Here is a 26,397-nt window from a genome sequence, read left to right as displayed (position 1 = left end):
CGGAGGAAGAAGAGTCGGCCTACTAGCCAGTTTGTGATTGGTTCCCGGATTCCCGGAATCAAATCGCCGGCAGAATGGCTAGCAGGAAACGTAAGGAGAAAGGTGGATGGGAAAAAGTTAAAGAAAAGAGGGCCAAGTCACTCGAGACTGATGCAGCAAAGTGTAAAAAGCTCACAGAGCTTTTTGGTTGCAGTGCAACTGCCAGCAGCACTACATCGCTTAGCCAGACTGAGACTCTAGAGGACCAGCATGTAGAAGCTGAGCCTGAGGCTGAGCATCCACAGCCTGGTCATGAGGAGGAGGGACAGACAGAGTTAACTTCACACCAGCAAGAGGTCCTGGTAAGTGCCAGTAGTAGCAGGACACATTATAATAAGCTGCCTTTATCCCTATCTTAGTGAATTGCATAGTCAGCTAGCTATCAACATGGGTGTGCATGGGGTGGAACGGTACATGTGTATTCATTTTAATCGAATCGGTACGGGCGTCACGGTTCAGTCAGTTCATGAATTTACACGGAGAATACACGATATAAAAATAAAACTTGCGTGAAAATTAATGTAATGCGGAACTACTGTTAGAGTAGAGAGAGACGTGATGTGTGTGTGTGTGTGTGTGTGTGTGTGTGTGTGTGAGTGCGGCCGTGATCGAACAGTGGAAACATAAAAACAATACATTTTCCATCATTTTGTTCATAAAGGACATCATTCAAACTGCAAAGTGTTTGCTTATATTTATGTACACTCACAATAAAACAAAACATTGTGCTTTTTTCAAACTGTAAACTCTTGTCAAACTGTAACCTACAACTGTCATCTAACCAAAATATCTCTCTCACACACACACACACACACACACACACACACACACACACACACACACACACACACACACACACACACACACAGTTTAAAAGCAAATAATATTTATCCAACCCCATTTAAAAACAGTCTGTGGGTGTCATCTTTTGGACATTCATCGTATTGCATTGGTTTTCATTTCTTTGTTTCATTCACTTTGTTGTATATGAGAGGTTGTAGTGAGCTCACATTTTCTGCTAGAATGAAGACTAATGTATTGAATTAAACGGGAAAACATCAGGCATGCATTGCTACAATTCTAAATGTGCTAACATACAAGGAAGGGGGCTAAATAATGAAACAAATTTTAGTTTAACCAAAAAATCCTAGCTTGCGCTTTCTGTCTGTCTTCCATCAGAGTGCAGTTTTTCCTTGTCTTTCATATTTGTGTTTACTATTGTGGAATTGGCAAAGACCTGGTGGTTGTTTGTGAAAGCTTCAAAGACAAAATTAATAGGGCCTAGCCATTTTCATCATTTCACAGCCTTAATATAAATCAAAGTGTAATATGACATTGACAAAATATTAAATAGGTTATTCAATGCTAATTATTTAACACAAAGCAACACATAGCATCAATAAAAGCTAATAAACTATCTTTAAAATCATTTTTTTATTCAGGTTGAAGATAGTTGCAGTACAAAAGATGACAGGGAGAGTGCAGGGAAGTGTGAGGATGTCCCAGGATGCTCTACATCACAATATTTCAAACGGCCCAAGACAGATAGTCACAGCCTGAAACAATTTTTTGCTAACCACCCTCAGCAAAAGCCTAAAAACCTGTCTCTACAGAGAGTGTTCAGTTGTAAAGATGGTACCAACCGCAAATGGCTCACATACTTTGAGGAGAATCACAAGTTATATTGTACAGTTTGTTTAGCATTTGCCAAGCCAGGTGAAACAAATCCCTTCATAAGTGGAATGCAGAACTGGAAGCATGTCAGTCAACGAGTAGAGGAGCATGAAAGGAGCAACATGCACAGGCTGTGTGCTGAAGCTTATTTTTTATGGGCATCAAAAGCAGATATAGCCAGTCTGCTTCATGGTCCCCAAGTAGTGGCCCACAGAGATCAAGTGCGGAAGAGACGGCAGGTGTTGGAACGCATTGTAGACATAGTTAAGGTCATTGGCAAGAGAGGACTTAGCTACAGAGGGACACAGTCTGAAGCAGCTTACACTCTGGATGACATGAGCATTGATCATGGGAATTTTTTAGAGCTTATCATTCTTCTTGGGAAATATGTATGCATGAAGGAACATCTCACAGAGTGCATAGAAAAAAGCAAGAAGATGCATCAAACCCAGGCTAAAGGTCGAGGTTCTGTTGTGACATTTCTGTCAAAAACAACTGTAATGAAAGTCATATCTACAGTGCAGCAGTTAATTCAAGAGACTATTGCAAAAGAGGTTACTGAAGCTGGGATGTTTTCAGTGCAGATTGACACAACGCAAGACATCACATCCCAAGATCAGTGCTCAACAGTTCTGAGGTATGTCAAAGACACGGTACAGGAAAGGCTTTTTGCTGTGGTGAAACGTGAAGCATCTACTGGACAATATTTTGTTCAGATGCTTGCAGATGTGATTGAAAAATGTAACTTGGAAATCAGCAACTGCGTCAGTAATTCCACTGATGTTGCATCAAATATGCAAGGAAAATACAGAGGTTTTTCCACACTGTTGTCCTCTAAAGCGCCAAACCAAGTGCATGTATGGTGTTATGCACGTGTTAAACTTGGTTCTGGCTGACACAACTGAAGTGTCCCTCTCCAGTGGATCTTTGTTCTCACTATTGAATGATATTGCGGTCTTTTTCCGTGAGTCATACCAAAGGATGAATGTGTGGGAGCAAGGAAGCCAGGACAGTCGACACAAGCGCCTTTCCATTATCGGAGAAACAAGGTGGTGGGCCAAGGATGTTGCTTTGAAGAGGATTTTTGGGTCCTTTGGAAAGCCAGACCAGTGTGTCTACATTGACGTCCTCAGGACACTGGACAGGTGTCAGGGCCAGGAAAACCTGAAAACAACAGCGCGTGTCAAAGCAAAAGGGTACTTGGAGGGTTTAAGGAGATATGAAACAGTTCTAACTGCTCAGCTTTTCCTTAGGATTTTTGAAGTCACAACACCACTCTCAAAATACCTGCAGACAAATGGCGTAGACATCTTGTCTGCTCACCGAATGGTTCTGACCACTGAAGATGCTCTGAAGAAAATTTCAAGAGATTTTGAATCAGTGAAGAAAGCTGCTGATGTTTTTGTTCTGTGGGCAAATACAACACTATCTGAAGAGGATTGTGACCTTGAACTGGAGGAAATGCTTCCAGAGAAAAGGAGGAGAAAATTAAGATGATGGCTGGTAAGAAGGCAAGTGATGAGAGCTTCACAAATGCCAACAGTGCCTATGAAGCATAAGTTCATAACCAGGTGATGGACACAGTCACAGAGAGCATCCATAGGCGCTTTTTAACCCATGGTTCCCTCTATGCGGACTTGGCTCTCCTTGATCCAAGAAACTTTACAGAAGTTTCTTCAACAGGCTTGCCTGATACTGCATTTCAGGAGATGAACAAATGCTTGCTCAGGTTTGATAGCAGGGCAACTCCTGCTAATTTGCAAAGTAAGCTCAAGTGTCTGGCAGCCCAATGGCCACGTCTTAAACAATCTGTTCTTGAGGAGTACCAAGTCAGGGTAGCAGAGGATGACCCAGATGTTTGGGAAGAGGCAGAAATAAAAAACAGCACCTGCAAATCTTGCAAAGAGTGCCCAGTGTGTTGCTACCAACTTCTTACACGGTACAACCTCCTGACAGATGCCTATCACATCCTTGGCTTAGGCTACAAATTTCTTCTCACTCTGCCTGTGACACAGGTAGCTTGTGAGAGAAGTTTCTCTGTATTGAAGTACATTAAGAATCGCTTAAGGAGCAGAACTTCTCAGGAACACCTGGAAACATTCATGTTAATGGCCACAGAGAAGGACATCCTCATGTCCCTTGACAATGACCTCATAATAGACAGAGTTGCTGAGAATAGTGCCCTTCTCAAGACACTTTTACTTCCCCAACATTAAAGGTGCTGTAGGTAGGATTGTGAAGATCCAGGACTTAGCCAAAAAACTTGAACATCGGCAACTTCTCAGTCTCTCCCCCCTTTCTGCTAAAGCCCAAAACGGTTTCCTAAGCCCCCCACCCCCCCACAAGGGAATGAATGCGTGTGCATGATCAGTGATTGACACGCAATTAGATACCCCTCCTAGCCCTGATGGGTGCATCTGACTAAAGAGGGAGATGTGGATTTTTGCAAATCGTACCACAGGCTGTAGTTAGTACCAGAGGAGGCAGATTTTTTTTTAACTACCTGCTTCATGTAGTTCTACTTTGAACACTGGGTCAGTTTTAGCAAATATGACAAAGTTAGTTTTATAAGGCTTACCTACTGCACTTTTAAATTTGCTTTCATTATATTTGAATAGTTATACGTTATAGTATATAGTAACTATGTGTTTTATAATTACAAGTGGGGTTTTTGTAGCCAGTGACATTTCATTTTTTGTATTTTATTTTCAATGCAGATATAATGGCATTTTTTGGTTTTTAAACACAACTTTATTATCATCATTGGTTTTGAGTTGTTACTTGTTGTGAATACCTTGTCTGATAGTCTGACAGTATTGTGGCATAGTATCAGGACATCCTGGCTAGTGTCTGTTGCGCACGGTTAGGGGCGAATGGCCGGATGATGGGCCTATTTGGGAGAAGGTCCAGGGCTGTTTTTTAGCCCCAGTCCGTCCCTGCACACATCAGTCAATATTATAAACACTACAGATCATTCATTAGACTCTACAGAGAGAAATGGAGAACGCAGAATCCAGAGCATACAGTTACAGGAAAAAAGAATATTGTAACAAAACACATTTTGCAATTACGTAAAAAGTATAGTAATGACAACTTACAGTAGTAGGTTAATAAATACTGTGTGCACTGCAATTAAAGTATTGTGCTAAATATGGTATAGCACTGAATGTCTTGTGAAAACACAAATCAACAACGTCTCACCCAATTCCCCAAACATCCTATTTTCAGGTCAAAATGAAGTTCTACACTCAAAACCATTCACTCTTGCTGAAAAACCAAACTTTGCCCTCAGACATCACACACAAGCCCTCAAACACACACTACAACATAGTCTTACACACTGGTGCATTAAATTCAAAACAACATTTCCAAAACTGGTCAGTTATGTTGCTTGTGGAAATTTCTGAAACTTGACACTCAAACACCAGATCTGTTAAAGGGACATCATTGTTGGAGGAAGTGTAAGAGGGGGGGATTTCTGTTAAGACTACAAGCACTAGATCCACCCTTTCAAACCCGCCCATAGGGGGTTGGACCTAATGCGCTAACAGACCTATCACAGATCAGTGCGAGTGCGTTTGATTTCAACGGCAGAAACCTGAAGAAAACAGGGACGTAGAAAGCTGAGTAGTAGGGGTTACCATACTCTATTTCCCGGACATGTCCGGCCGTCGAGATCTACAAAAATGTCCAGGATTCAGCTTTTGCTTTCTGCGGTCGCCATCCATTGTTTACATGCTCACCTTTTGTTTCAATCTAACTGAATTCACCCCGATTGGTGAATCTGAATGTAATGTTTACATGAATGCTAAACAAGTGATCGGTTGATTTGCGTTTTAACATTGCTAAGAAAATACCCGCACCTCCGTGAGAGATAGCCCATGAGACCGGTGCATCTCACAGGCGCCCTCATCAGTAATCACAGTAATACAGGGAGCAGGACGAGGCTAGTGCCGCGGGAGAAAGACGCGAGGCCGGTGGCGTGATCGGTTGAAAGACGCGAGGCCGGTGGCGTGATCGGTTGATGTGTGTTTTACCATTGCTAAGAAAATACCTGCTCCTCCGTGCGAGATACAAGAACAGTGCCTCACAGGTGTCGGTCGTCAGTAATCACGCCACCGGCCTCGCGCCGTTCTCCCGCGCCCCTCAGCCTCGTCCTGCTCGCCACAGTAAACATGATGAATGGCGACTGTAGAACGCAAAAGCCGAATCCCGGACATTTTGGGCAAACTCGTCACAGAGACTCACTCGTAGCCTAGCCTTGCCTTGATGTTTTTGTTTTCAACTGCGCTGTCTTACCGGTAGGCGTGGCTTGGGAGTGGCCTTGTAGGGCAGCGAAGCAAGTGCATTCTGGGAGTTGTTGTCTTTCATCCACATAAGCCAAAAATACATTTTCTGGCTTTTCTCAGTCTAGAAAGCTCCAAATTCAAAAATAATTTCACATTTCTTCTACATAAATGACCCACTTTCAATACACATTCATGTCTCCACGGGTGAAATGACCCTTTAAGATCTGTTGAAAATGTATTAAATAACTCTTTTTTTTAACTAATTTTTATGGGCCAAGACCCAGTAAGTTATTGGTTTTACAACTCAGACAAAGTGAAGCTAGGGCTATTATTGATAATATTTATTCACATACAAAAGGCTTAGAAACAAATCATAGAGAGATACACAACACTTTTGCAGAACATTTGAAAGATTTATATCAACCGAAGGATAGTATAGATATAGTTGAGTGTCATACATTTCTACATGACATTGATCTACCACAATTAACACGAAGTGAATCTGAACAAATGAGTCAGCGAATAACACTTGAGGAGCTGTGTGCAGCATTAAACATTAAAAAAAGCAAAGAAAGGGAAATCACCTGGGCCGGATGGGATCCCCCAGAATTAATCTTACATTTTTGGGACATATTAGGACCACAACAATGACATTTCATAAATGTTTAATAAATTATATGTAACATTTTTCTGTATGTTTTGCTCACATCAGGTGCACATGCAAAAGGGACACTTTTGAAAAAACAAATGAATATAGCTCTTTAATTCCCCAAAAAATAAGGATCTTACCTTAATGCTCAAATTTTATGGTTTTAGGGTCTTAGCTTTACGTCTTGGAAAATATATCTGCAAATTAGTTCATAGTGATCAATCTGGCTTTATTCCACATCATTCGGCTGCAGAAAATATGAGTCAGTTGCTACATGTAATTAATGAAAGTAAAAATAAAAATTCCCCTTGTGCAGTTTTATCCTTAAGCCTGGGACACAACAATGACATTTCATAAATGTTTAATAAATTATAGGTTACATTTTTCTGTATGTTTTGCTCACACCATGGGCACAGTGGTTAAAGACTCCATGTGTTTCAGAGAAGACAGCTGTCTATCAGCACTTACACTACAGTACACACTAGTGATGTGCGGGTCGGCTTTTTTTCCAACCCCCAGGTCCAGCTTTTATGAAATGATTTGGAAATTATTTACCCTCACCAGTCAGCACTTACACTGCAGTACACACTACACTACACATTACACTACTCTACACCATCGGTTCCCAACAGGGGGGTCGCGACCCACAAGGGGTCCTCAGCGAGCTCTGTGGGGGGGTCGCGTCATATTTTGAAAAGTTTTGAGCAATGAGCATTAAATAAAAGTCCTTAACTTTTTTCTGTTCAAAATTTACTACATTTATATAATGAGCAAGTTCATTATATAATGAATCATGAAACCATTTTCCATATACGTGTTTTTGTCTTATCCTGAACCACTATGGTACACCTATAATAAGTGTTTATATTGGGACTATTTCACACTGGTTCGGATCGCTGCCGCTGCAGAGTAGCCCAGTACCTGCGTGACTCATCATAGACGTACACAGAGAGAAGTAGTTGGCTACAATGTTCTTCCGAAAGACGCATTATTCTGTTAATAAATGCAAGTTTATTATCGCTTGCTATAGCGCCAAAAGCGTCAAAAATAAAGCCTCACATTGATAAAGCCTCACAAATAACATACAAGTATTGAGGCTCCAGACAGCAGTCATTTAGTAATAGCCTATATTCTTGTTTTTTACCTAGACACCAGTGTGAATATTTTTGTTATTGCACTTCAAATAGGGCCGATTTATTGGCTACTCCTAGGCTTACGTTTTTAAATTACAAAGGGCCTACTGATGTTTTTGTAATTGTATTTTCAATATTATAGGCTATTATTTGTGCATAAACATATCTGGTTATAGTAAACATACCGTTTGTTTGAAAACAACATATTTTGTCATCCTTGCTGCAAGCTTACAAGAGTGATAATATCATTAAATTTGAAGGGGGGCCCTAAAATATTTTCTTGGGAAAAAGGGGGTCTTAGACAAAAAAAGGTTGGGAACCACTGCTCTACACAACACACTACACCACACACTACAGAAAACAGCTGTCTATACCCTCACCCAGAGTCCTGCACGGGCTGACCCACATATTTTGCTCAGACGGGTGAAAAATATCCAACTGTGTCGGATACGGGTGCGGGTCGGGTCGGACACGGGGGAAACACGGGTCTAAACACGGGTTTAAAACAATCACATGCAAACGTAAAAATATATATTTATAGGAACACATCTACAAAAATACGCCTGTATTTCAAGTTGATAAAATTATTTAAAATCCACATCAGTTTATTTGTGCCCACGCGCCACGCCCTCCCAGGATCTATAACGTTACCTAGGCTACTTTCACTTTTAAAAATTCATCATAACCACGTGCACGATCTGCTAGCAGTCGTCGAGATGGATGCTGAGGAGTTGAAGAAAAGAATAGCTAGTGGAGATGGTAAAGTTGTCGACAATACATCATCAAAAATCAAGTCCAGTGTGTGTGAGAAATTTGGAGTTATCTGAAGAAAATATTGTGAAAGGCTTTTCTGCATGCATTTTCGTGTTGGATAGACACAAATGTGGAACTTCATCGCTGAGAAAGCACGCAGATAACTGTGGTAACAAACCAAGCAGTTCTATCGAACAGTATTTTTCAAATTTAACACTGTTAAGTATGTGTGGTGTGCAAGGCGTGTTTGAACCCAAAATGGTCAGATGTAGGCTAGACGAAATTGCGTGGCAGATATAGTTTTGTAGCCGCGTCTGTTTGATTGGAAAAATTAGGCTAGCCTACTCAGTTTTGTGGTAACGTGAGCCATGTTCTTCATGTACCGGCCTTTTGACAGCTTCGGCAGAAGTTGTCGTGTAATAACTTCTGTATGACCTGGCAATAAACATTTTTGTAAGTGTGTCTATAATGTGATAGTATAAACTGATTTTATTTTGGTTGCGGGTCGGGTGGTCGGTTCTATTTTAAGTGGGTCGGGTCGGGTGCAGATTTTAATTAGTGCTGCTGTTGGAAAACGGGTCGGATGCGGCTTTAAGCACTACGGGTACGGGCGGGTGCGGATTTACAAAATCGGACCCGTGCAGGACTCTGCCCTCACCAGTCAGCACTTACACTGCAGTACACACTACAGTGTTCAACACCTGTTATAGATGATGTGTGAACGCATGAATAAATAATTTACAACACTTTCTGCATCCCCTAATCTAAAGTGTAAACTATTCTTCATTTGTAAATGTGTTACAGATCATTCGTAGACATTTATGAAACGCATAGTCATGTTTTGTAAATGATTAGTTAATCATTAACTAATCAATTGTAAATGACTTATAACTGAATCTACAAAACATACATAAAATAATTAACATATCACTTATTAATCATTTATGAACGCATTTGTGTTTGTGGTTTAAATAAGGGTTCAATAGGAAGACAGGGTATCCAGAGAAAAATGCAAGTTCTTGGTGGTTAGTTTAAAGGGAGAGCAGGGGTGGGTATAAGGGCCAGCTAACTGGTGTTGGTCTTATTATGGATCTGGTTTTCTTTTGCCGTTAAGACAAAAAAATATTTCACATTTACAGTCCCTCAAGAGGAGACTTAGATTAAGAAACTCATCTTCTCACCTCGGATGTTTCTCACATTAAGTGTACATGGGTTGGTCACTGTTTTCCCTATAAATTGCTTTGAAGGCAAGAGGGACAGCGATTCTTCTACATAAAAACATTGCTTTTGAACATGAATTAGTGATCTCAGGTCAAATTGGTCATTATGTTATTGTGCTATACGCTCTAATCTTGATAGTCATCACAGTTATAAAGGGAGATTTTAATTTTGTTCAAAATACAATATTGGACAGGTCTTCTTCAAAACACACCGCGTTGTCCAACTGCCAGACTTCTAGAGCATTGGTTCCCAACCTGGGGTCCGCGCCCCCCTTAGGGGGGCGCCAGAGTTCACAGGGGGGGCGCGGGAGCGGATATGTTTTGAGGTGAATTTCAATTACAATTTCGTTATTTCAAATGTATAGGAGCGTTGAGCGTTGCGCGTGGCAAGCGCGCTCATAATGTAAGAGACGCCGGCGAGACCACAACATTGCCCAACATCAAATGGCAAACGTAATGCAAGCGGAACGAAACTGCTCGTTATTGTGTGGTTGAAGGACCGTTTATCAGTTCGGACCAGTGCAGCGCGAGCCGATCGTGATCATGCGACACTGTTACTACACAGCGCTAATAAGAGATCCAGGTAAATAAAGCATTTCAAATCACCACTGAAGTAATAACATCGCTGCGAGATCTAGTGAGAAACATTCACATTTCTCCGTTATTAACGGATCAAACAGCGCTGACGTGGAAACCTGGAAGAAACAGTGTCCACAGATCAGCAACATTCACCATGGATTTACTGTAGTAACACTAACTGCACCCATGGAAGTTTGACAGGAATAGGCTATAATGCCTTCAAGTAACATTACATCGGTTTTATTTTTACATCATGAATACAATTGCTGCCCTCAAATGTTAATCTGAAATAAAATAAACCTTTGTTTATAACTACTACAATATTACTTTTAATTTTTTCCAAGGAGCTGTTTTGTTTTATATGCTCATAAGAAGAGTGAATTATAGCTCTAGAATTGCTCAAAGTAAAAAAAAAAAAAAACATACTTTATGATGTTAGTTTTAATTAAGAAAAAAGAATAAAAAAATCAAAAATCAAGGAAATTTCTCTGGCATTTCTTTCTTTTTGCTGTATCAAAAACGTACCGAACCGAACCGTGACACAAGTGTATCATATCGAACCGAACCGTGAATTTTGTGAACCGTTACACCCCTAATATATATATATATATATATATATATATATATATATATATATATATATGGGGGGGGGGGGTCCACGGATTGTTAAATATGTACATGGGGGGGCCCCAAGGAAAAAGGTTGGGAACCACTGTTCTAGAGACCTAAACTAAACAGATTGGCCTGTCAAATCCCTGGAGGTCAAGGTTTCCAACTAGTAAAGTCTTCTCTTTCTTTTTGCATGTTCAGCGTTCATACTCACGTATTTTTTCTTTTGGATGATAGAATGATACACTCTGTCAATTCTTGCGACTATCATAGTATAGTCATGGTGCATTCAAGTCATCTCATAAAGATCGTATTTGTGAGTTGAACGCACATGAACGCCACCACAATATCGTAAATACGAGTGGGAAGCTCGGGATTTTCTTTAAGCCCCCATATTTATGAGTTGTGGGTGTGTCAGTGAGAAACATGGCGGAATACCACAATACTTAATGGTATTTAGCGGTGATATTGTCATTCTTTTCTATTTACAGCGAAGTAAGCTAATTGCCTGCACATAATATGATGGCATTATATTATAACAATGTAATATGTAATGATAAGTCTGCAGTGGCTTTATAAATTAATTAAAAACATAAAAAAACAAAGTACACCTGATGCACATTTTTTTGTTCTTAATTTTCTAGAAAAAGAGTTTAAGAGCCATGCTGTATTTTCGTGTAATTAATTAAGAGAAAGTACACTGCCATCTTACTCCGAGAAAAGTGACTTGAACGCAGTGCCGTCGTAAACACGAACTTCCCACCTCGTAAGTACGAACTTCCCAAGGGGACTTGAACGCACCATCATCTCCGATCATGCCCCCACCTCTTTGGATTTAAGGTTTAGACAAGCCAGAACTTATTCTAAACAATGGAGATTTAGTTCACATTTACTTTCTGATAACAATTTCAAACATTTCCTCACATCTCATTTAAATATATATATTGAAATAAATGACAATATTTCTATTAGCAGCATCACACTGTGGGAGGCATTCAAAGCCTACATCCATGGACTAATAATTGCATGTGTGTCAGTTGAGGAGATCTGAGAATGCCAGATCTGAGAATCTCAATAAGAAAGTTTGTAAATGTAGTAATGTGAGTAATAAGTGAAGATTGAAATGGTGTTTTTGGAGTTGTTTAATCAACACTCCATGCTCTACATACTTGAGTTTATCCAGTCTGTAGTTTGGATCCTCCAGTTTATCAGAGAGCAGCTTGACTCCTGAATCTGCTGGGTGATTGTAGCTCAGATCCAGCTCTCTCAGGTGTGAGGGGTTTGAACTCAGAGCTGAAGACACGTAACCACAGCCTTCCTCTGTCACTATACAGCCAGACAATCTACAAAGACATACAGCAACAGTCCACATGACATTAGTTTGTCAATCAGACATTACTATCACATACTGATCTTGGCTGCGTTTCCCAAAAGAATCTAAGAATAAATTGCTATTATTATTATAAATTTTTTTTTTTCAAAATAACTGTTTTTAATTGAAAATATATAATTTACATTTAGACAAGAAACATTACCAGTCATACAAAAAAACTGTGAATGTGTGCATATTTAAAAATAAATAATTATTTGCAAGTATTTCAAATGCATTCATTTACAATGAATTCTAATAAATTCTTCATTTCCCTTAAATATCTTTAAATCTGTTTATCGAACTTTTACAATAAATCCATGATACATATACAGGAGAATAGTGAAAAATATATGAAGCTTAGTGCTGGGCGGTTTGGCCAAAAATCCACATCACGGTTTTTTTCTAAATTAAACCAGTTTCACGGTAAATGACGGTGTTTCTTTTTTTTTTTTTTTTCAAGCATGATGGGTGTTAACCACATTTTCTACTGAGTGAGAGAGGAAATACTGCAGTAGATTAACTTATAATGCCCTATTTTATTGTCATGAGTGAATGAAAAAATCCACACTAATATTAACCTGTTAAGCTGCAACCCCACTTTTGAAAAATCCCAAGAAATGACATACCCAAACTGAAACAGATACAGTTCATGAACCCTTTGTACTAAAAGCACAAGTATGATCTCATTTGAAAGCTGACACCTGGCAGTTTATTGTAAATGTAGAATTAATTATTGTCATAATAAAAAAAAATTATAAATAGCTTCAAAGTTTTGTAAAGTTATTAGAAATTATTTTTTATGAAATATCCTCATGAAAATAAAATTGAAGTTGGCACTGGAGCAATCTAGAAATGCACTACAGCTAATGCCACATGTCTAAACATTTTATGTTTAAAATCTTAAGATAATAAGTCCAAAACTCTGTATTTAGTGAAATGTTTTTCAAGACCATGTCATGTGACTTTATTTTGATTTGACGCTAAAATGCTACTGATGTTTATTGTCATCTTCTAACCATCTATCCAGTATATTGTCTTTATTGTTTTGTGGTGCAAACGAGCCCCATTCAGTCTCAGTCTCCCCCTGCACACATTCACACCTCTCCAGCCTGGTTATGGCTCTAAATAACTCTACTTCCTGCTTTGCTACTGTTCGGATGCTTTTGCCTACTGCTCCGCACTTTGCTCTATCGCTTTCGTTATTATTACATTTTATCACCTAATTTTAACTTCAGTGAATCAGCACAGTGCTCAGAACGCTTGGATTACTATAAAAAAGCAGAATTATTTTCATTCCTTCAGAATTCACTGAAGCTTACATTCCGAGGAAGAGAAAACTGAACTGCTTACATTCCGGCGGAAGAGAAAACATTCACAAGGAAAATGCGTCCTTTTGATTCTACTTGCTGTACTAACTGCCAAAAACTTTTACAAAGGATTACAGTTCTTGAAACAAAGCTAATGGTAGGATCAAACCAGACGGAACCCACAACAGAGTTTCATCATGGACAAATACAGCGCACAGCCGGTGAGTGTCATGAATTTAATGCTCCTCAACAGAACATACCTAGTGCAGAGAAACAAGCCGATCGACCTACAAACCGTTGGTACAAAGAGGGGGCAAAACCCAAAAATAGAGGCATTAGACTCTCTCAGGCAAAAATAGTTTCATCTACACCATACACAGCTACAAGGATTACAAACACTGGTCGTCTTCCACAACCTATTCATCTTAAGAACAGATTTGAAGTATTATTGAATGAGGAATGCTCAAATTTGTTAAATGTGGATGAACACAGACAGCCAGGAGCTCACTCTGATACTAACAGGCGCTCAAGGTCAAGCAGACAGCGGCACTCAGCTCAGAGCGCAGCCGAGGTCAAAACATTGATAGTTGGGGACTCTACGATCAGAGATATCAGCTCGAAAGATACAACTACATGCTGCCTTCCACAAGCAACAACCTCTGACGTAAACAGAGAAATTCAAAACATTTTGATGAAACATAAGACTGCAAATCGACTCATCATTCATGTGGGGAAGAATGATATCCATAAAGAGCAGTCAGAACAGCTTAAGAAGGATTTCAATGAACTTTTTGAAACACTCAAAAGACTGAAAGTACAAACATTCATCAGTGGACCACTTCCAGCTAGAGGAAGTAACAGGTTCTCACGGTTGCTTGGGCTTAATTCATGGCTGCAAAAAACCTGTAATATAAAAGGAGTGAACTTCATAGACAACTTTAATCTTTTCTGGAATCAGAGGCCACTGTTTCAACAAAATGGCCATCTTCCAAACAAACTGGGTTCAAGAGTGCTAAAGGACAATATCCTTTTCTCCCTTCATCATCCTTCTGCCAATCCAATCAACCAGAATGGCACACACTCACCTGGACACAGTTTGAATGACCACAGGACTTCACTTCAGGACTTGAATGGACATGCGGCTGACGCATCTCACAAAGACAATGATAACACCATGCAGCCAAAACAACTTCTGCTCACGGACACAACTTCAGCTGAGCCCTGCCCACTGAGCTCACCAGAGTCAGACTGTGACATATTAGAAATGTCACAAGATTCAGCTCCCAAGGACAGCATATTACAGCCTCGAATAACAACAGATTCAGCACCCAAGAATGACCAGGGAAGCCAGGACAGCATATTACAGCCTCCAATAACAACAGATTCAGCACCCAAGAATGACCAGGGAAGCCAGGACAGTACATTACAGCCACCAGTAACAACAGATTCAGCACCCAAACACGACCAGGAAAGCCAAGACAGCATATTACAGCCTCCATTAACACCACAGCCACTCTCACCGCTATCACTATCTCCTACATCCCCATTGATGTGTTTCTCAGAGAAAATGGAAAAACTAGTGTATGCTGGAACCCAATACGCTGGAAGCCCCCAGATATCAACCAGAAAAACATCACTACCACCAAAGTCTATGGGCGCAGCTCGCCCTCTCCCCCCTCCCCCTCTTCCTCCTCCTCGAGCATTAAGGCCCCTTCCACAACGCCAGGGCCCACAACTTCCACCGTCTGCTCGAGGTGTTACAAAATCAACCGATACCAGCTCCAAGTGATTTGTGCCGGGTCCCCGCTGTGATAACAGTAACTTTTTTCAAATGTTTACAGAACAAGCGGGAACCCAGTGTTCCTGTATCATCTGTTCATTCACATGTTAGAAAGTCTAAGGCCTTTAACCTGTTAAGCTGCAACCCCACTTTTGAAAAATCCCCAGAAATGACATACCCAAACTGAAACAGATACAGTTCATGAACCCTTTGTACTAAAAGCACAAGTATGGTCTCATTTGAATGCTGACACCTGGCAGTTTATTGTAAATGTAGAATTAATTATTGTCATAATGACAAAAATTGTTATAAATAGCTTCAAAGTTTTGTAAAGTTATTAGAAATTAATTTTAATGAAACATCCTCATGAAAATAAAATTGAAGTTGGCCCTGTAGCAATATAGAAATGCACTACAGCTAAAGCCACATGTCTAAACATTTTATGTTTAAAATCTGAAGATAATAAGTCCAAAACTCTGTATTTAGTTAAATGTTTTTCAAGACCATGTCAGTTGACTTTATTTTGATTTGAGGCTAAAATGCTGCTGATGTTTAGTCATCTTTTAAGTCATCCATTCAGTCTTATTGTCTCTATTGTTTTGTGGTGCAAACGATCCCCATTCAGTCTCAGTCTCCCCCTACACACATTCACACCTCTCCAGCCTGGTTATGGCTGTAAATATGCATTTCTTTTGTCTGCATTATAGTTACTAACGACTGGCTATTCACAGGCTATTCATTGGGTTTCAATCCCTAAATTCTTTTCTCAAAGTTCACCTCACATTTTAAATAAAGAATAAAGAACATTCTTGAATAAAGAAACTTTCAGTAAGCATTCAAAAAAAACATAAAAGTATAACTTCTAGGTTGCAGGTGCACCTAGGGAGCTAGCATGTTAGCTTAGCACACCATCAATACATGACAATTTATGAGATTAAAACCATGTTTGTGCTCCAAACTTACTTTAAAACGCAAGTGGAGTATTTTAAATAATCTTCTGTAATCTAATTTGGCTTCAGATAAAAAAATCAGACAGAAAATATACTATTGTATACTGTTCTGCACAATGATAGTCTATATAGATTAGCATTACATTATAAATATAATCTATTATTATGAAAATACATGGCATGGCTTGGAAAACACAGGTAACTCAAATATCATTGCAATCATGTTTATTATCTTCAAAACATCTGTATCTGCATTTTACAGCGCGAACTCTGTAGCTTTGTGTGTACCAGTGACGTCCTGGAATGTCACATGATCATGGCTCTTCTTCATGTTCTATATATGGACAATTATTGTGCATATAGCGCCCTCAGGCTATTGGTATGAATTGAAAACACAGTATCAGAGTATGCAAGCGCTCATAATGATTACATCGACGCATTTGGGTATAAATTCAATAAATATTATTCCTGTCTATAGAAATATGATGTGAATCTACGAGAATATATCAATATTTCTCCAAATCTGCACATTTTTGAGCTAAAGCCCTGAGGGACGTTGTTTTGTGTATCGCTGTCATGACGACAGCACGGGAGTTTTTTTATGAATGAAAGCGGCTGACGCGCATAATTCATATTAAAGGTATCGACTCATTTTTTCATTTCATAACTCCTGACACAAATTAAGAAATAACTGTCGCTATAAGTTTCTCAGAATACAATAGTGGTCAAATACTGAAACTTGAGTCTTATATCTTTTTAATGATGTATAGTTTGTCGAAGTATAACATTAAATCTGATAGTAACTTTGAGCTATATATAAAAAAAACCGCTTCAGTGCGCCGACGCACTGGTGCAGCTTAACAGGTTAAAAGCCGTACAGCAAACCCATCTAATCTGGTGCCTATCACACGACAAACTAAGATTGTGGACACAAAAAGCAAGACTGTTAAGTTAGCACTTTTAAACATCCGCTCACTTAAAAATAAATCACTTCTAGTCAATGACTTTATAAGCACATACAACCTGGACTTTATATTTCTAAATGAAACTTGGCTAGAAGACAGCTGCAGTGCAACAATTCTCAATGAAACATCTCCTCCGAACTTTACCTTTATGAGTGTCTCCAGAGCTGGAAGGAGAGGTGGGGGTGTAGCTGCTCTTTTTAAAGATGTCTATCAATGTAAGCAAATATCATTTGGTAATTACCCGTCTTTCGAATATCTGGGTATTGTGTTAAAAGGTGCTCCACGGATTTTACTTATCACTATTTACAGGCCTCCAAAATACTCTTCAGCCTTTGCTGAAGACTTTACAGAACTGTTATCAATAATTTCCTCAGAGTTTGACAGTTTCACTATTGCTGGAGATTTTAACATTCACATAGATAATGCAGAAAATAATATGGCAAAAGAAATCAATACTGTTTTAAAAACTTTTGATCTGATTCAACATGTACATGGGCCCACACACAATCGTGGACACACTCTAGATTTACTTATCAGTAAGGGTCTAAACATTTCATTGAATGATATTAAGGATGTCGCACTCTCTGATCATTACTGTATTTTCTTTGATTTATTGATCTCTCCTGCCATCGAAGTTAGATCTGTGTCTGTCAAGAAGAGATGCCTAAATGAGAACACTAGTGTACTATTTATGAAGGCCATATCCCTAAGACCGAGCATATCTGCTGACTCGGTTGATTCTCTCCTTGATTCTTTTAACTCGAAGGTTAAAAATGTAATTGATGATATTGCTCCTGTGAAAGTCAGGAAGAATGGTAAACAAAAAGCACCTTGGAGAAACTCAACAGCAGTGCAAATTATGAAAAGACAATGCAGAAAATCAGAGCGCATGTGGCGAAAGACAAAACTTGTAATCCACTATAACATCTATAGAGACACCATTCGTGCTTTCAATATGGAACTAGGCAAAGCTAGACAGACTTTCTTCTCCAATATCATAAACAGAAACCTAAATAATACTTGAAATCTCTTTGCTACTGTCGACAGACTAACAAATCCCCCAAGCCAGATTCCCAGTGAAATGCTCTCCAACAGCAAGTGTAGTGAGTTTGCTACCTTTTTCTCTGAGAAAATCAATAATATTAGAAAGGTGATCAGCACATGCTTGAGTTGCGCTGGGGTCAGTCAGATCAGACTACAACCTGAGAAAGTAGTTACTATGTCTGATTTTGAAGAAATTGATGGCAAAATTCTGAAAGAAACCGTTCAGCACCTTAAAACATCAACCTGCGCCCTTGACACACTTCCCACATCTTTTTTTAAAAGTGTGTTAGACTGTTTAGAAGCAGATCTCCTAGAAGTGGTAAATGCCTCACTTTTCTATGGAAGTTTTCCAAACTCCCTTAAAACTGCTGTTGTCAAACCCCTCCTGAAAAAGAGCAATCTGGATAAGACTATATTAAGCAACTAAAGACTGATCTCAAATCTTCCTTTCACAGGCAAAATCATTGAAAAAGTTGTCTTCAACCAGCTGAACAAATTCTTAAACTCAAATGGATACTTTGATAATTTTCAATCTGGCTTCCGATCGCATCACAGCACAGAGACGGCGCTCATTAAGATAATAAACGATATTCGCTTAAATACAGATTCAGGCAAATTATCAGTGCTGGTTCTACTCGACCTCAGTGCTGCATTTGACACTGTCGATCACAAAATACTTCTAGACAGGCTGGAAAACTGGGTGGGGTTTTCTGGGACAGTTCTAAAATGGTTCAGGTCATACTTAGATGGGAGAGGTTATTATGTGAGTATAGGTGACCATAAGTCTGAGTGGACGCCCATGACATGCGGAGTCCCTCAAGGCTCAATTCTTGCGCCACTCCTGTTCAACCTGTACATGCTACCAATGAGCCAAATAATGAGAAAGAACCAAATCTCTTACCACAGCTATGCAGACGACACACAGATCTACTTAGCCCTATCGCCTAATGATTACAGCCCCATTGACTCTCTGCTTCAATGCATTGATGAAGTCAACAGCTGGATGTGCCAAAACTTTCTACAGTTAAACAAAGACAAAACTGAAATAATTGTGTTTGGAAACAAAGATGAAGTTCTCAAGGTGAACGCATACCTTCACTCTAAAGGTCAAACAACTAAAAATCAGGTCAAGAATCTTGGTGTGTCTTTAGAGTCAGACCTTAGTTTCAATAGTCATGTCAAAGCAATAACTAAATCAGCATACTATCATCTGAAAAATATTGCAAGAATTAGATGCTTTGTTTCCAGTCAAGACTTAGAAAAACTAGTGCATGCTTTCATCACCAGCAGGGTGGATTATTGTAATGGACTCCTCACTGGCCTTCCCAAAAAGACCATAAGACATTTGCAGCTCATACAGAACGCTGCAGCCAGGATTCTTAGCAGAACCAGAAAATATGATCATATCACACCAGTACTCAGGTCATTACACTGGCTGCCAGTTACTTATAGGATTGATTTTAAAGTATTATTACTAGTATATAAATCATTCAATGGCCTAGGACCTCAATACATTGCAGATATGCTCACGGAATACAAACCCAACAGATTACTCAGATCATTAGGATCACATCAGCTAGAAGTTCCAAGAGTTCACTCTAAGCAAGGAGAGTCTGCTTTTAGCTATTATGCCAGCCGCAGCTGGAACCAGCTTCCAGAGGAGATCAGACGTGCTCCTACATTAGTCACATTCAAATCCAGACTCAAAACACATCTGTTTAACTTTGCATTTAATGAATGAGCACTGTGTCACTGTTTGTCCGACTGTTTATACTGTGTCTTATTTTAGTCTTTATTCTAAACTGTTTTAATTATTTTTAGTTCTTTCTCGTTTCTTTATTTTAAACTGTTTTTTATTCTAAACTGTTTTAATTATTTTTAGTTCTTTCTTGTTTCTTTATTTTAAACTGTTTTGTATATTCTTATTTCTTCTGATTATTTTTAATAGTATGTAAAGCACTTTGAATTACCATTGTGTATGAAATGTGCTATATAAATAAACTTGCCTTGCCTTGCCTAAATATGCATTTCTTTTGTCTGCATTATAGTTACTAACGACTGGCTATTCACAGGCTATTCATATGGTTTCAGTCACTAATTTCTTTTCTCAAAGTTCACCCTTACATTTTAAACTGTATCAAATGCATTTCTTGAATAAAGAAACATTTCAGTAAGCATTCAAAAAATAATAAAAATATAACTTCTAGGTGGCAGGTGCACCTAGGGCTAGCTAGCATGTTAGCTTAGCACACCATCAATACACGACAATTTATGAGATTAAAACCATGTTTGTGCTTATAAACTTACTTTATAAAGCAAATCGAGTATTTTAAATAATTTTCTGTGATCTTATTTGGCTTCAGATAAAAAATCAGACAGAAAATATACTATTAGATAGTGTTCTGCACAACGATTCTATATAGATTAGCATTACATTATAAATATAATCTATTATTATGGAAATACCTAGCATGGATTGAAAAACACAGGTAACTCAAATATCATAGCAAACATGTTTATTGTCTTCAAAATGTCTGTATCTGCATGTTACAGCCATAGTTACAGCGCGATCTCTTGTTAGCTGTGTGTGTGTTCGAGGCTTCCTGGATTGTCACATGATTATGGCACTTCTTCATGTTCTAATACTGTGCACAGGGCGGCGAGGGCGCCCTCAGGCTATTGGTATGAATTGAAAACACATTAACAGAGTATGCAAACGCTCATAATGATTACATCGACGCATTTGGGTATAAATTCAATAAATATTATTCCTGTCTATAGAAATCTGATGTAAACCTATGAGAATATATCAATATTTCTCCAAATCTGCACATTTTTGAGCTAAAGCCTAGAAGGACGTTGTTTTGTGTATCGCTGTCATGACGACAGCACGGGAGTTTTTTTATGAATGAAAGCGGCTGACGCGTATAATTCATATCAAAGGTATCGACTCCTTTTTTCATTTCATAACTCCTGACACAAATTAAGAAATAACTGTCGCTATAAGTTTCTCAGAATACATTAGTGGTCAAATTCTGAAACTTGAGTCTTATATCTTTTTAATGATGTATAGTTTGTCAAGGTATAACATTAAATCTGATAGTAACTTTGAACTATATATAAATAAAACCGCTTCAGTGCGCCCGCGCTCTGGCAATGGTTAACAGGTTAATAATACAGGTTTGCAAGGCTGTTTACAAAGAGGTTCCAGCAGGACGCGCTTTAGGAGCGGCAGAAATAATGGTTTCCCCGGTAACGGCTGTACTCAAAGCAGCAACGCTGCTTTATCAGGAAAGATAAAGAAAGATTCAATCGTAATAACAAAGAAACTTTTCTAAAGACCGTCAGTTCACTTCAGATACGTTCATACAGTATAAAAACAGCGCGCCGCGAGAAAAAAAAAACACTCTCACCCCCACACGGCTGCGACACGGCTACCGTAGCTGATCGCGCCCATTCTAGTCAATGCTTGTGTTTCAGATCGAAGCTTCCCAAAAGCAGCTCTCCGCGCCGCTTCGCTAAATATAGGCGCCTAGTCTATTTTGACGCACGCGTGTGGAGGACGGAATAAAACCTTGTCGCAGACGTGTGTTCTGTGTTGTAAATGAGGTGCGAGACATTGTCGCGCAACGCCGTGTTCCGATTAAAGCGACATACACCGGTATTGCAGTTTATTAAAAATTCATATCGTAACAAAAATAAACACCGGTATTCGGTTTGAACCGGTAAACCGCCCAGCACTAATGAAGCTCATAACATCTCTCAGCCAGTCATCAGAAGATGGAGGGAGATTTTGTTTCGATAGCAGAAGAATGCGCTGTCTAGCTAATAATGTTGAAGAGGCAAAAGCATTTCCAGACAAGCCAGTGACATTTGGAGAAAAAAGTGCAACCAAAGGGCAAGGCTCAATCTGTCTCTTTATCACTGAAGAAAACCAATTAAAGATTGATAGCCAAAAAGAAGTTAAGGATGGATATAACCAAAACATATGTAATAAATAAGCAGGGGCCTGATGGCAGAGGCAGAGGATCAACACCAGGCTTGATTTTTGCCAAACTCACTTTTGTCCAGTAAATTCGATGAATAATTTTTAATTGTATAAGACTATGACGAGCACAAATAGAAGAGGTATGAACACAGGACAGGATCTGGTTCCAAGTGGTAACGGGTTACGGTTTATTGGTGAAACCACTGGCAAGAGCTGAAGGCCGAAATGGGTTCAGAATTGAGACCAAATCCATAATGATTTTTGGACAATAGAATTGCCGTAAGGACAGCGCGAGATGGCAGTAAGAGGACAACACAATAGTGTGGCAGGCGAGACTGGGGAGCAGGAACCCTCTTCAATACTGACCCAAGCCGGGACCCAGTCACTGAGCTGAAATGACTCTGAAACCAGAACAATGTAGAGTGTATATTTGCTGCCCAGTAGTAAAATAAGAAATGAGGAAGGGCAAACCCACCTTTGGTTTCTGAAGTATTTCTTTACGGATTCTGACTGAAGAGATGATTGAGAAAATTAGCCTTGAAGAGATCTAAGCACTTACGTGTAAATATTAATCCTAAATATTTAAAACTATGAAGCAACTTTAAACATTGAAGCACTCGTTGGTAAATCAGAAATTGGAAAATGTATTGGTTAGAACTCACTTTTATTTATTTTAAATTTATATCCGGAGAAGAGGCTAAAGGAATGAATAATTCTCAAAACTTCGGATAAAGAAACATCCAGATCAGAGAAATAGAGCAACACATCATCGCCGTAAAAGGAAATTTTGTGAACAGCACCAGCTCTCCTAATTCCATGCATGGCTTACTACGAATGGCAATTGCCAAGGGTTCAATTACCAAGGCCCTTCTGGAATAAATAAACATTTCAGTAAGCATTCCTATTTAGAAAAAAATCATAGAAGAATAACTGCTAGGTGGCAGGTGCACCTAGGGCTAGCTAGCATGTTAGCTTAGCACACCATCAATACACGACAATTTATGAGATTAAAACCATGTTTGTGCTCCAAACTTACTTTATAACGCAAGTCGAGTGTTTTAAATAAACTTCTGTGATCTAATTTGGCTTCAGATAAAAAAAATCAGACAGAAAATATATTATTTTTTTGTTATCAAATTTTTATTGTTTTAACATCGTTTAAACATGACATATCGAAGACAAACAATCAGCAATTACCCCAGTATAAAAAAAAAAAAAGATACAAATAAAAATAAGTAAATCAATAATTAAGATTAAAAAAATATTAAAAATAAATATATATAGGGCACTATATCAGTGGGATAACAAAGATACAGAAAATTATATATAATGAATAAATAATAAACAAACATACAGAATATACTTCAAAATATACACAAATAAATAGAAGTAATACAGATTATTAGAATTGTTAGAAAATATCCATAAAAAAAAAAAGGGTAGAACAGAAGAATAGAGCTGAAAGAAATCTACGACAGTTGAAATATATGATTAATAACAAGGGAAAAATAAATTAACCAGATGAACAAGAACAATAAAAATAAAAATAAAATGACCATAAAACCAGAGCGAGAGAGAGGGGAAGGGGGTATTAATTCAACTCAGCAAACCCTTGAGTTTTTCCAATATTTGGCCCCAGAGTCTAATGGTGTCCTCTCTTGCGCCATGAATGCGTGCAGTGGACAATTCGAGATACACCACATCTATAAATTAGCGGCTGTCAAACCAGCTAAAAACACTCGTTTCTGAGTTTTGTTAAGTTGGATATCAGAAAGATCATCTAAAATAAAAACAGATGGGGACAAAGGGGCCGAAACATTCAATAAAGTGGACAAACTTTCTTTAACCATATTCCAAAAGTAAGCAACCCCAGGGCATTCCCAAATCATGTGAAAAAAAGTACCAATTTCCCCTGTATGGCACAGTGTGCAATTAGGATCAGGTTTAAGCTTCATACTATAGAGTTTACGGGGAGTCATATAAGTCCTATGAATAAAATTAAAATGGATTTGTTGATGATCCGGATTCCTTGAGGCATGCATTACCATCACCCAAACACTGTCCCAGTTAAAACTGGGGGAAAGGTCCGGAATATCTGCCCGCCATGAAGAGTCTATTGTCAGAGGAGGATGCATTTTTTCCAGAAAAAAATTATATAATTTAGAAACCAAACCTCTTGTTCCCCGAGTCTCACGTAACACTATAAGTAAAGGGTGATCTTTAAGAGGAGCCAACCAAGGAACCCCATAAGCCTTCATGGCTGCCCTCAACTGTAAGTAAAAAAAAAAGGTAGAGCTCTGAAGGTTAAATTGAATGGAAAGTTCTTCAAAGGAGTGAAGGCCTTTATCACCCATTAAATTACCCAAGGAGTGAATTCCTTTGTCGAACCACTGACGACACTGGCCAATCTTTATTGGGCGCTTAGCAATTAGCAAACCATCATTATTAAAGATAGGAGAGTAGGGATTCCAATTAAAACGGATATTACAAACTTTTTCTGCTGCTCTCCAGACCGACAGAGCGTGTGACACTAAAGGACCGAAACGGAGCGTACACTTTTTTAAAGGAATATTGGCAAATAAAACTTCATCTAACTTCAGAGGAAGAACTAGATTTCCCTCCAAGGAACGCCACGAAACATCAATTTTGTCATTATACCAGCTAAGCAGGGGACGTAGTGTAAAAGCCCAGTGATATAGCTTAAAATTCGGAAGTGCAAGTCCACCCGCGAATCTATCTCGTTGCATCGTGGAAAGCTTCAGACGTGGACGTTTGCCATTCCATACAAATTTGGTAATTATGCTCTGTAGCCTATCCCAAAAACGAGAAGGGGGAGGCAAGGGCAGCATAGAACTCACAAAGTTAATTCGAGGGAGTACATTCATTTTGATAATCGAGATGCGGGATCTAAGGGAATTTGGAAGTGATGACCAATTATCCAAGTTACAAGAAATTTTAGACAGGATGCCCTCATAGTTGGTCTTAATTATATACTGCAATGAAGCACCAATCATAATGCCCAAATACTTAAATTGTTTGACCACTGGTATACCCGAGGGTAGTGCTAAGTTTCTCATTGCGTCATTTAGTGGAAGAAGTGCCGACTTTGTCCAATTTATTCTATATCCGGAAATCTCGCCAAAACTGCCAAAAATAGTTAAAATGTTTGGAATGGACTGCAGTGGATTGCCTAAAAAAAGAAGGATGTCATCTGCATACAAAGAAATATGATGGTTGGTCCCACACATTGTGATTGGGGTGATACCTTTATTTATGCGTATTGTCTGGGCCAGTGGCTCTAGCGAGAGTGCAAAAAGAAACGGGCTTAGAGGGCATCCCTGTCGAGAACCTCTGGCTATGTTGAACAGTGAAGAACAAGTCTTACCTGTCAAAACCATGGCTGTGGGGTTCGCATACAGCACCTTGATCATATGGATGTAGGAGGACCCCAGAGCCATGAACTTCAACACAGACCACAAATATGGCCATTCCAGACGATCAAAGGCTTTCATAGCATCTAGGGAAAGGACCGCGGTAGGAGGGGTCAACGAAGATGACCCATGTATTATATGGAGTAACCTCCTAACACTATCAGATGCTAATCTAGTCCTAATAAAGCCTGTCTGGTCACAGTTAACAAGCTTAGTCATGGCCGGCTGGAGCCTCCGCGCGAGCAATTTAGCATAAATTTTTAAGTCAGCATTTAGAAGTGACAGAGGCCTATAATTTGAACAATCATTGGGGTCCTTGTCTTTTTTGAGCAAAAGCGTAATAACTGCAATATTCACATCTCTGGAAAAGGACCCTCTCTCAATAGCGGCTTGAATCATATAGAAGAGTAGGGGGCCCAGATTGTCCCAGAACGTGGTATAAAATTCGGGTGGAATTCCATCCAACCCAGGGGATTTACCGCTACACATATCAAAAGCAGCCTCCTTAAGCTCAACTAAAGTAATGGGGGTATTTAATTCTAGAGAGTCTTCCTCAGACAGCTTAGGAAGCAGTGTTTGGTTTAGAAAATTGTCACAAGTATCCTGATTATGTGA

General features: G+C 39.0%; 1 protein-coding gene across 1 annotated transcript in view; it reads right to left on the bottom strand.

Moving 5' to 3' along the window:
- Window positions 1-26,397, bottom strand: part of LOC308689650 (NLR family CARD domain-containing protein 3-like) — a 46,326-nt gene that overhangs the window by 3,445 nt on the left and 16,484 nt on the right. Inside the window, exon 6 of the mRNA XM_081363478.1 lies at window positions 12,115-12,288. Coding sequence (XP_081219604.1) covers window positions 12,115-12,288 — 174 coding nt within the window. The remainder of the gene's footprint in view (window positions 1-12,114; window positions 12,289-26,397) is intronic.

This window comes from Scardinius erythrophthalmus (assembly GCF_964197995.2).
Source record: "Scardinius erythrophthalmus genome assembly, chromosome: 4".
Lineage (NCBI taxonomy): Eukaryota > Metazoa > Chordata > Actinopteri > Cypriniformes > Leuciscidae > Scardinius > Scardinius erythrophthalmus.
The sequence above is the reverse complement of the archived record's forward strand: the minus strand, read 5'-3'. Positions and strand labels throughout refer to the sequence as shown.